General features: G+C 37.7%; 1 protein-coding gene across 1 annotated transcript in view; it reads left to right on the top strand.

Annotated features, from left to right (window-relative positions):
- Positions 1–12,500, top strand: part of Oseg4 (intraflagellar transport protein Oseg4) — a 20,081-nt gene that overhangs the window by 5,814 nt on the left and 1,767 nt on the right. The window contains exons 11-22 of the mRNA XM_043037294.2: positions 390–487; positions 3,644–3,807; positions 4,233–4,314; positions 4,570–4,737; positions 5,427–5,605; positions 5,784–5,987; positions 7,249–7,392; positions 7,513–7,708; positions 8,027–8,239; positions 10,284–10,401; positions 10,673–10,837; positions 11,942–12,102. Of these exons, the coding sequence (XP_042893228.1) occupies positions 390–487; positions 3,644–3,807; positions 4,233–4,314; positions 4,570–4,737; positions 5,427–5,605; positions 5,784–5,987; positions 7,249–7,392; positions 7,513–7,708; positions 8,027–8,239; positions 10,284–10,401; positions 10,673–10,837; positions 11,942–12,102 (1,892 nt within the window). The remainder of the gene's footprint in view (positions 1–389; positions 488–3,643; positions 3,808–4,232; positions 4,315–4,569; positions 4,738–5,426; positions 5,606–5,783; positions 5,988–7,248; positions 7,393–7,512; positions 7,709–8,026; positions 8,240–10,283; positions 10,402–10,672; positions 10,838–11,941; positions 12,103–12,500) is intronic.

Below are 12,500 nucleotides of genomic sequence, written 5' to 3'. Positions count from 1 at the left end.
TATATATATATGTATCCACACACACACACATATATATATATATATATATATATATATATATATATATATATATGTGTGTGTGTGTGTGTGTGTGTGTGTGTGTGTGTGTGTGTGTGTGTGTGTGTGTGTGTGTGTGTGTGTGTGTTTGTGTGTGTGTGTGTGTGTGTATGTATATATTTTTCTCTCTCTCTCTTTCTTCTTCTTCTTCTTCTTCTTCTTCTTCTTCTTCTTCTTCTTCTTCAAGGAAAGTTGAAAGATTTCACTTCCAAGTTTATTATGCTGCTACTGAGAGCCCAAAATATTGTTGCATTCATTATTTTCCCCCAAAATTGAGTTCAGATTCTGAAAATAACTTTTGGAACTTGTGTAATAAAGAATTTCTTTCACAGGATCTGTGAAAGTGGATCGTCAAGAGCGTCTGTATCACATTGATGACACTCCCACTGGTGTCAATGATGTCTTTAGGGAGGGAGACAAGCTTTTTGAGGTTGGTGTACACTGTGGAAGAAAGTATTAGAATTTAAATGAATTTAGACATTTTGATTTTGACTATGCAGGTTGAGAAGGTCTAAAAAATTGTGTTAGTAAGACCTTTGATGGTTGGAAAATGTTCCTTTTATTTTCTTTCCTTCTTTTTTTTTACCAAAAAGCATTGACACACCTGAACTTAAAGGAACATGATAAACAGTCAAGTATATATGGTGAACTTTAAGTCTGAACAGAAAATATCAGACATGTTTAATTTTTGGCAAGGGTTTGGGTTAGCCCTTCAGTTATACCCACACATGCCTGATCAATCCCTATGGAGGGCAAGCATATTTTATCATTTATCCACAAGAAGAGGAATACAGAATTTCACAGCCACAGTCATGTTCATAGAGAACTTGAAACTTTGATATGCTGATCACTGCTCATGCTGATTAACTGCAATCTGTTTATGCTCATGTGCATCATGTAAATCTATCTGTGGGACAGGCTTTACAATATGATAAATTGCAATAGTGAGTAGGATAACATTAAGAACACCCCCTTCTTCCTGGCATTCCCAGTCAGAGAAGCTGCTTCCCATCCATACCTTAGATCACCTGCAAGCTAGCAAGTTTTGAAAGAGGATGGGTATCCTTGCAATTTGATGCCATATAGCTTTGTGATTAAGCCATGTTTCCATTGTTCTGTCATAGGCATTTTCAAGATCAAAGAAGTGCTGTAGTTTGGTGGCACTGCAAAAGAGTTTCAGATAGTGTTCATACTCACAAGGGCCTTTGTGATAGATTTCAAACAGATAGAGAAATTAATCTATAATTAATTCGCTAGTATTGAAGCATCCTTACTATGTTTGAGTTTGGGGATGATAACACCTGTTTTCCAACATATAGGCACGATGCCTCCCTGTTGAAGAGAGTCAACAGAAATGTTAGAGAGCACTCTGTTAAGTGCAGTATCATTTGGTATTGTCACTTTTTTGGATTTTCTCTTGGCATAATTTGATGGTAGAGTTCATCTCCCTTCATGCAAATGGTAAGTTGTATGGGAGTTCTCCTTATGCTGTGGTATTCAATATTAGTGATAAAATATTCCCAGATATCTGGCCTTTTATAGGACTAGCCTTTGCCTTTACTCTTGTCTTCTTGTAGTGGACTAAGGTTACATTACTGGGCTCCATTTCTATTATCATAATGCAGCCTTCCTTGCTTTAACATCTTGCTGACCACCAATGATACTGGAGGTCCGCAGTACCTTTCAGTACATTCGGATATCAGTTTTTCCAGCTAGGGGATCTGTTATGTTAGGTGACTGAGGGCATTTGTACTCACTGGGAACTGTTCTCGGAGACCCTGCAATGAAGTAGTTAAATAGTTCAAATAGCCATCGCTGTGCTTGGGCTTGCAAGATATAGATGTGTTTGAGGTGAGCCTAATCCTGTTTTGGCCATATGGAGCCATGGCCATTTAAAGCGTGTTAGGGTCAATGAAGTCCAAGGGAGAATCAACCCAGACTCCCCAATCTTTCTCTCTCCCATTAGATATTGTTTCTTGATTAGGTAGCATTCTTTAGATGGGCTGCATTACTTCCAGCCATTTTTCACATATTAAACACTGTCAGAAATGGAAGCATTCCTAAGTAGCACAAGGTGCCTAACTCAGGCATTGTTCATCTGCTCCAGATCAGACCTCCTCTTTGCAAGATCCTTTGCTGCAAACTGAAACTGGCTTGCTATCTTGGGTGGATATGACAGTTTTTGATACAGACATCTGTAATATAAAAAAGTATCTCATATGGACTCTGCCTACAAAAAAAGCCAATAGATGATTTATTGATTATTACTGCTTTGCTTGGATTAAAAAAGAAAAAAAGCTGGTGAAAACATATGCTTTGGGAATTAGAAATAGTAAATCAGACAGTTGTACAACCAGATAGCCAAGTAGCAAAGTGAACTACAAAGTTTGGCACTGGTTTTTGTGGTGGTGTTGTGTGTGTGTGTGTGTGTGTGTGTGTGTGTGTGTGTGTGTGTGTGTGTGTGTGTGTGTGTGTGTGTGTGTGTGTGTGTGTGTGTGTGTGTGTGTGTGTGTGTGTGTGTGTGTGTGTGTGTGTGTGTGTGTGTGTGTGTGTGTGTGTGTGTGTGTGTGTGTGTGTGTGTGTGTGTGTGTGTGTGTGTGTGTTTTGCTTTTTACCAAGCAACAAACTTGAAGAGGCCAGAGTGATCACTTGTCACTGTTCTGCTATTTCAAGAATTCATATTCAGGTCATCCATCATAGGTCACACCAAGCTTCATCATGTGCTTGTTACTAGCCCAGGATTATTAGTATCATACAGTGATCCAGTTAAATTAAAGATGATCATTAACAATTTTGAATAGTGGCTTAGGACTGTGCATTTTTAGCTAATGAGGTAGTGCTATTCTGTGGATGTGAATGCCTAGAGGCCACAGTTATTGGCATTTTTTTTTTTTCATAGTGATGTTTTACAGTGGATGAGATCATGGGCCTGTATCTCAGTAAAAGGAAGGCCTGGATGTCGGCTCATATATGTTTATGAGTTTGCTACTAGGCACACTACATAGCATTTGATCATTCAACCTTAGAAGCAGTGATATCATACAGCAAACCATAAAAAGAGGCTGAGAATGGACTGCAATGGCAAACTGCTTGGGTAGAGCTTCTCTATGCAATGCATGCAGTAGGAAACTCTGGTAAGTGCTTTCCTGTGCACACATGTCCAGGGAATGACAGTGCTAACTGTAACTGTTATGTCCTTTGTTATGAACATGGGAAAATGAGCTTGACTATTTTTTCAGTTAGAAAGACTGCCTCTGACATCAAACACAGTCCTCTCTATCTTAGAAATGGGGGTTGGGAGGTACTACGGGATATGACAATATGTGGTTAGAGGTTGTTTTTCTCGTATTATGGTGTGGCTTTGCTCTTTTAATAATAATGCCTAAACTTAGCAGAGAAGTTCAGTTTATACTGATAACATTGTTAGTAGACCAGAGAAGACAAAAAATCCAGATATTTACCTTAAGGAGAAGAACGTAAAGCACTTTAAGAGTTTTATTTCCTCAGTTTTGATAGCATGGGGAAAAAATCATGATAATTATTGCACAAGCAGTTGAATCAACTTAATTTGGATATCATGTTACAGGCAACAAGTGACCCAGTCTGTTGTCTGACAGCAAGTGAGCGAATATTGGTGATTGGCAGGGAGTCAGGAGCCCTGCAAAGATACGCTCTGCCTCATGTTGCCCTGACTGCGCGCTACACCCTGCCATGTCGTCCACACCGCTTGGCTCTGAATTGTAATTCTACGTAAGTTTTGACCTAAAATATGCAGTTTCTCAATGATAAAGAATAAGTTTCATTTGCATTTTGGGTTTAGAATTATAATTGTAAGTTAGTTTTATTTTAATACTTTTAAATTACAGCAGAGAACTTGGAGTTTCAATATGCATTATAAATATTATTTTGGTACTGATTATGAAATGAATTTGATATGCTTTGTGATTTTGTTCTTAGGGAATTGAAGTTACACAAATATACAAATGAGAATTTTGCTCAATAAAAAGGATTATCTGTAATTATTTGAAATATTTGATGTCAAATTTCAAGTTATTTAAGATTTAGGCCATTAAATATGACTTCAATCCATCAAGGTTTATGAGACATCACCAGTTTACCCCATAGCACAAAAAAAATGAACATATTGTCATGTTTATGCTTATTTCCCTTTGCAGGCGCTTGGCCATTGTTGACATCACAGGATTACTTACTTTCCTGGATCTCGATACACGCACATCAGACAATAATGGGAAAGAGGTTAGCCTGTTGTCTTAACTTTGGAGTGTTATTTATTGATGATTGATTGTAGGTAACTTAATACAGTTTACTTAGTTTTTGCTTGTCAATGAATATAGGTTATCGTAAAGTTTATATGTAAGTGTTATCAGTAATATTTCTCACTTGACTTTATTAACAAAAATGTTTTTTTCAATTTGGGAAAATTTGCTGCATTTAGCCATAAGACATAACTATTAATTCTTTACTTGATTCATGATAATCCACACTCTTCAGATAATGGGTTCCATTCTGAAGTTCGAGCGCAAGGACGTGTGGGACATGTGCTGGGCACATGACAATCCTGAACTGTTTGCCATGATGGAAAAGACGAGGATGTATGTTTTTCGCAACATGGATCCTGAGGAACCGATTGCCAGCTCTGGGTATCTGTGCAGTTTCCAGGTGTGCTAGTTTCCTTCTGTTTATGCTATTTGATTTTTTTTTTTTTTTTTTTTTTTTTTTTTTTTTTTTTATCTTTAACCCTCTCTGGACGGGTGGTACACTACGGTACCGCACATTCTAGGCCCGTTCGCTGGGTGACGCCATACTGCATCGTTTATTTAACTGGTTTAGGCCTATGTGTTCGAGAGCCCCGGCATTGTAACATGCAAGGCTGGAATCATGAGTGGGTTAAGGATCATGTTGATTTTATTTTTCTCTCTTTTTTCATTATTTGTTAACTTTTACTTTTCCAGATATTAGATTTTAAGGAAGCATGAGGACAGGTGATGTTATCCATGTTCACAGATATATTAGCATAGAAAGTAGCAGAGAGTATGGGTTGTTAGTTATACATTTTAGCCTTTTTAGACATTCATAAAAGTAAAATTCACTTTGTTAAGTTAACCTATTTGCTATCCTTTTCCTTATAAGAGCATTTATAAATAAGAAAGGTATGCACTTATACATTCTTTTGATTTTATGTTAGACTGACTAATTTATGTTGTCTCATTTGATGTATTAATCAGTCAGGCAAACATAAAGTCAGTAGTTACCCTGTGAAAAGGAGACCTAATAGGTACTCCCTGTTATAGCAGCAGTTAGAAGATATACTCATCAATGGGGAACAGTAACAACCTTATATCCCACAGGATCTCGAAATCCGTGCTGTACTCTTGGATGAGGTGATGCGAGAACCTGAATCCCCCACAACAGATCACCTGCTCACTCTAGAGGTGAAGAGTTTGCGCGACACCCGAGACCTCTTGGAGAAGGTGTCAATCAAGGATGCTGCCGCCTTCATTGATGAGAACCCACACCCCAGGCTCTGGTATGTCATTGTTTTGGAATATTTTGTTTAAAGAAGCAATAGATTTTTTTTTTTTTTTTTTTTATGGATTTGATATTTGAGGTATACATATGTTTCAATATTTTCATCCTTATATAATACCTATTGCTGTCATGAATATAGATGTCAGGATAAGCATCTTGTAACCAATTTATTCCAGGCGTCTCCTTGCTGAAGCAGCTCTTGAGAAACAGGATCTTAAAAATGCAGAGGCTGCATTTGTGCGTTGCAAGGACTATCCGGGAATCCAGTTAGTTAAGCGGATATCGAACATCCAAAATGAAGCTTTGAGGAAAGCAGAAGTTGCTGCTTATTTCAAAGATTTTGATGAATCTGAGAAGTTGTATCTGGAAGTTGACCGTAGGTGAGTTACTTGATGAATTCATGGAAGCAGTATTTAAGTGAATAATGATACTTTCTGTAAAATATTGGAGAATAGAGTAGGGCTGCTGTAGTATTATCTGAAAAGAAAGAAAGAAGTTATGATCTCGGGGAGAATGCTTATAATGAACAAATTTTACAGCTTTCATAGTTATCTCATTCACATACATGATTGTATTGTGTAGTGAATATTGTTTTCTGTATTGACATTATGAAATAAACCTTTTCATTACAATCTGCAAATCATCAACATTAATACAATAATGCCATTAACCCATTCGCGCCGGTTGACGTGCTGACACGTGGTCGAAAAAAAGCCCCGGACCCGGGTGACGTGCTGGCACGGGCTACATTTTCGGCCCGCGCGCCAGGAGGCCAGTAGCGACGTGCTGAAACGTCCGCATTAGAATGATAGATTATTCTTAGTACAATTCGATTTTCATACTTGATTTGTCTTAGCTACTTTAGTTTATCCTTCTAAATAGTAGAAAATGGGATATAACGTAATATGAATGACGCCATAGGTACATACGTAATCTTGATTACGGCATGGTGATTTCTGTTTCTGATTTGTTGAATATGATGATCTGAGTCGAAAGACTATCGTAAAATCAATTGTAATTGGCCGAGGAATAAAAAAATAATAAAATAAAATTATATAACATCTTTTTGTTGCCAAAGAAAATGACACTTGAAAAAACATTGCTGTTACTTGCGTTCACTTGTATGCACATGTATGGTTGTTCATATTCTCTTTCTTTTCTTTTAGGAAGAAAAAAAAAAAAAGAAAAAAAAACTATGTTTGTTACCTCACTAGAAGAATGCTTCCGTTTCCCATTGGTATTACAACATAGGAGTAAAGAATATGGAAAAAGTTCAATAGAATAACACTAAAAAAATAGTGCTGTAACATCTTTTTCGACTGATATACCTCCTCTGAACATAGCACTACTTTCTGCACATGTCTACACTTTAGACGCAATCACACAAACCATAAGGATAGGGTGGGTGAAAAACGCTCTGCGAGCGTCAGCGGGACCGCGCGCATCGGGAAAACACCCCGGGACGAACGGTTGCGTGCTTGAAATCTTCCCGGCATGATCGGGAGTAGGCGAAATTCCGCCCCGGCGTGAATGGGTTAATTTAAAAAATAATGTAGAAATATAGAGAGATAAACTTATTTATAAAAATCTTTTATCATATCATGTTACTATTTGATTCTGATGATACTATATTCTTTACAGGGATGTTGCAATTTCTCTCCGTCGCAAACTCGGAGACTGGTTCAGAGTCGTGCAGTTACTCAAATCTAGTTCCTCTGGAGATGATGTAAAGATGGAAGAAGCCCTGAATAATATTGGCCATTATTATGCAGATAGACACAAATGGTCAGTGGACAGAACCTCTTTTTCCCCAAAGGTATCCTCGATCTTTTAATGGTTTTAGTACTTTTATATTTATTTCATTTAGCTTTATTTCACAATGTTTTATGTTTTTCTCATGTACAGGGATGATGCAGTTAAGCACTTTGAGCCAGCACACAACCATGAGATGCTGGCCATATGCTATTACCAGCTGGAGGACTTTGAAGCTTTGGAGTCATTAGTGCGCTCCCTCCCGGACAACTCTACACTTCTGCCTGCCATTGCGGATATGTTTACAAGCGTTGGCATGTCCCAACAAGCTGTAGCTTCTTATATGAAGGTAGGTGTATAAAAGCTGTCTATGGATAAGGTATTTATCATAGGACTAGAGCTTAATTCAAACTGGCTCAGTGGCACAATTAATGCTTAATTGGGCCACGCTGCTGTCATTAACGGAACATCTTAAGATGTGGTCTGTCTCAGAAAGGCTAAAGATCATATTGCATAAAATGTGCCTACACGTAGTAGTTTCCAGTCAGTCATGGAATTGCTAAAAAGAGTCTCACTTTCCAGTCTCATGAAAGTCTAGTAGACTCAGCATAATCCTCAATCATCTCCTTTTTTAAATATAGCCCTAATACTTTTTCCTTTCTTTTAGTGCAACCGAGTGAAGTCGGCCATTGACACATGTGTAGCCCTAAACCAGTGGCATGAAGCCGTTGAGTTGGCCAAGCAACACAATGTCACAGAGATCAGCGCTCTTCTGGCCCGCTATGCTTCTCACCTTCTGGAAAAAGGAAACCGTCTGCAGGCCATAGAGCTTTATCGTAAAGCTGACAAGCTGCTAGATGCTGCTAAGCTTTTGTATCAGGTATGTCACAGCAATGAATTTAGGTCAAGCAGAAGGGTTTTTTTATTATTATTATTCATTATATGATAAAGAAATAAATGAGAAGATCCAATTTCAAATATAATATTACTTGTGAATTGAGATTTTTATTAGATATAGTGTTGGTTACATTTTATTCTTCCTATACATCATCCTCGTATCATAGAAAAATAGCTTTTTCTCATGATGTATGCTAACCTTATATTTGCTAGATGTCAGTTAACCCATTAACCCATTGCCAATGAGGCTGTTTTAGCTTCAAATAGTCAATACGCTGGGATATTTCAAACACATAAGCCTAACATGCAGCTGGTCCTGCCACTGCTTGACGAGATATCTTGTCACCCGGCGTTAACGGGTTAATGCTAGGTGGCATGATATCACGTCATGAGGGGCAGCACTTACCTTTGGGGACATAGTATCACTTCATGGCTTTTTGTATGGCCAGTACACCCGGTGGTCATGCAAGCAGAGGATGGCCACGGGCAGAGCAGGCTAATAGCCCAAGGCATTAGGCCAACCCACTTGAAATACCCCGCCATTCAGACTCAGGTGGACCCAAAACTGCCCCGTTGTTATTGGCTTGATACCTTATGTACCCATTTAGGTAGTTGAAATGGCTAATTGTGCTCTCTGTGTTACCTATTATTAAAGTTAATCTGAAAGATTTGGCATTCTCAGCATTTAACCCCTTAACCCATTGGAGCCGGTTGATGTGATAGCACGTATTGTGGTTTTCGCGTCAGACGCCCGGGACAAGCTATGAGGGGAAGCCGCGCGCTCGGGTAGAGCGAGCGGGCAGCCCAGGCTCGCGGCTTGTGCGTCCAAGAATCTCAAGGCGTTAGGCTTATGCATTCAAGAACCCCGGTATTGCGACAGCGCAAAGCCAGAACGGCCCCGGCGTGAATGGGTTAACAACGGGGCTATTTTGGCCCTAAATGATCGAAACGCGGGGATATTTCAAACGCTTAAGTCTAACGCCTTGGGATTCTCGCCCACACTAGCCACGGCCAAGCGCTAAACGCTTGATCACCCAGCACACTGGCCAAGAGGATAGCTACAATGAAAATCTCGTCCCCATCGGCTGACCCTGCCACCACTTGACAGGATATCTTGTCACCCGTCGTTAACAGGTTAAAAAAAGACAATAATAAATAAAAAAGTACCCTCTACTAAATTGCAGATGTAACACCAAACACTATAATTTTGAAGGTGTTTACATCATAAGAGTATGGTTTTATAAAAATTACAAAAATTTGAAAAGATGAATATCATAGACTGCATGGAAATGATAATTGCCATCCAGCTTGTGCTATTCCATTCTTCACATTACAGCATATGTCATCAAAGTTTCAAGGACATAATATTGCTGTATTTTGATACTGAAAGCCTATTAACTGTGCAATAAGATCTGGATTTTGCTGTAGGATTTTGTTGAATAAGAAACATATACAAGAATCCTCAGTTTTGCTTCCTTATCAATAGGAAATATAAATGCTTTTTTTAGTTTAGAAAGATATTTTTAGAATCAATATTAGCATGGACAGTGAAGTGGACAATACAGGAATACAGAGTGAAGCAGTAATGCCTCTCAGTTTAACCTGTCATAGCTGGGAGCACAAATGAGTTGACTAGGTGGCAGGACGGGATATTTCTGGTGCCACAGACACTGGCCAGAAATTAGAGTAGCAGGAAAAATCTGTTCTCTACACTCCCAGCAGCACAGACTTCCCCAACAACCTTTTTCTTTTATAATCATCACACAAAACAAGGGTTTAGGCTGAATTTGGAAAGCTGTAGCTCTGAAACTAATACCCTAACTGTAACAAAACTATGATTGTGGGCATATTTCAACAGTTAGCAGTTTCTGATGTTGCATCATGTATACAAGGACACCCATCTTTTAGGCCTAACAGAGCCTGTCATACGTATCACTAATCCTTGATCATTTAACCCAGAATTCAGCTAGAAGACAAAGTAATCAAGGCTAATGCTCTCTCTTTACTTCTCGATTTTCAACATTTAGATTGCCGAGGAAGAAGGGAAAAAGAAGAGCCGTCCATTGCGTGTAAAGAAGCTGTACCTCCTTGCAGCACAGCTTGTTCAGGAACACAATGCAAAAATGAAGACTGCTATGAAAGATGGTAAATGCAAAAGGGTATTTTCCATGTTGTCTGCAAAGTTTGGATTTTAAATGTTTGTTTAAAGACATCATATAAAGATATTTGCAAAAGTTTGCATTGGATGTCACTGTTTAGCTGTACCACAATCCTCAAAATATGATAGTATTTATAATGGTAATAATGAATCATGATTATAAAAGTCAACTTAGAAATTTGATTTCCCTTAGTAATGCATGTAGATATGTGGGGAACCTATTTGATATATGTATAGGCAAAAACAATAATTTTTCAGCTAGTGGTAGTCGAAGTGCAGCTCTTATGGGGCTGTTTGATGACGGGATGAGTGGAACAGTGAATGTAGAAGAAGGAGGAGCTCAGGCAAGTTTCCTGGATAACCCATGGAAGGGAGCTGAAGCATACCATTTCTTCTTACTTGCACAGAGACAGTTGTATGAAGGTTGGTGCATAATGTAACTTTCCTTAGTGTTCTTTTTGTCTTTTTCATCTTCTGCTTCTTCATTATCTATCATTTGCTTTTGACTCTTTTTTCTTCTATGTATATTTGAATTTTTCTTTTTCCCTTATTATATTTTTCACTACTTTCATCTTTTCACCCCCAAAGTATGCTTCATCTTACTGTCTGAGCCAGAAATGGACTAAACAGTCACTTATATCTCCAGCTCACTAAAAGAATGCATTGTATTTTTGAATCTATAGATCAGATTCTACATGATGAGACTTGAAAAATTACAATAATTACCTAGCTTCCTTTAGCATATTGGTACAGGTTTAATAGACATGCCCTTTAGGGGTTAATCCTATTTCACCATCTCATCATTTATGCATTCGCTTGTTTACCAAGCCTTGAAATATTGAATACTTTCATTACCATGATTTAGAATGAAAAAAAAAATGAAAATAGTTTTAAAGTCTGATATTATTCCATATCATCAAAAGTTTAAAAGCACAATTGTAAATTTTATTTTAAAACACTATCATAACTTATAATCATTAATAGTAATACTATAAAAAAAAACATTTTAATTCTTTCTTAATTTTCTTCCTTAAAATCTGTCAAAAAGATGCTAGTTTGCAGATGTAGTTTTATTACCTTTAGTGCTAATAGTACTCCATCACATTTTCTGTTATGCAGTTTATTACAGTTACAAGTAAATTATGAAATAGCACTCTTATACATAATTACATAAAATAGGTAAAGTTATACACTCACAATCAAATTGTTGGACCCAATTCTTAGAACATTTAAATTAATCATGTACATTCAGATCATCGGTGACAAAATGTAACTTCTAAGGCAGAGACATTTGAGTACCATTATTATCTTTCTGGATATACAGGAATCATTGTTTCTATTAAGAAAGACAATATAATTCTAGCCTTAGGCCTAGAATTTCTAGCTGATATACCCAGAGTGGGCTAATTTTTGCAGGTACCATGTGCCCATGCACCCCATTTGTTTTACTCATTCATTCTATATATAATGATATAAAATTCTAATAATACAGTAGAATGTCCTGTAAATTTACCTTGTCTTATGCAGGTTATGTTGATGCTGCTATGAAGACTTGCCTTCACATGAGGGAGTATGAAGGCATACTTGATCCAGAAGACGTATATGCTCTCTTAGCACTAGCTTCATGTGCAAACAGAGCATTTGCAACATGTTCACGGGCCTTCATTAAGCTAGAATCTCTCCCTGGGGTAAGAAGCAATGTTATGTTCCTTTGACAGGCACAGATGTGGAGTGGATTTTTTTGTTTGTTTTTTTGCTTTTGGATGGTAATTATCATCATCATCATCATCATCATCATCATCATCATCATCATCATCATTATTATATTAACTCATTATGGACAGATGTCATGACATACATGATGTTTGGGGATAATGGATCACTGTGCTATTTTTTTCTGCTATGAGTAAGGTGTGGTTAATGATAAATATTACAGTCATAATTATTATAATTACCATAATATTAAACAAACCTAACATCCAAAACCTAGATGGCACCACATTCTTCTACACCAGCAGGAGAGTGTCTTGAATGGCACTCATCCAAGGTCTCTAGCAAGCACTATCTTTATAGAGTGATGGCACAC

This window comes from Penaeus japonicus, unplaced genomic scaffold, assembly GCF_977035675.1.
Source record: "Penaeus japonicus unplaced genomic scaffold, GWHDUDI00000001_assembly GWHDUDI00000029, whole genome shotgun sequence".
NCBI classification, from domain to species: Eukaryota; Metazoa; Arthropoda; class Malacostraca; order Decapoda; family Penaeidae; genus Penaeus; species Penaeus japonicus.
This window is presented reverse-complemented; position numbering and strand designations above follow the sequence as displayed.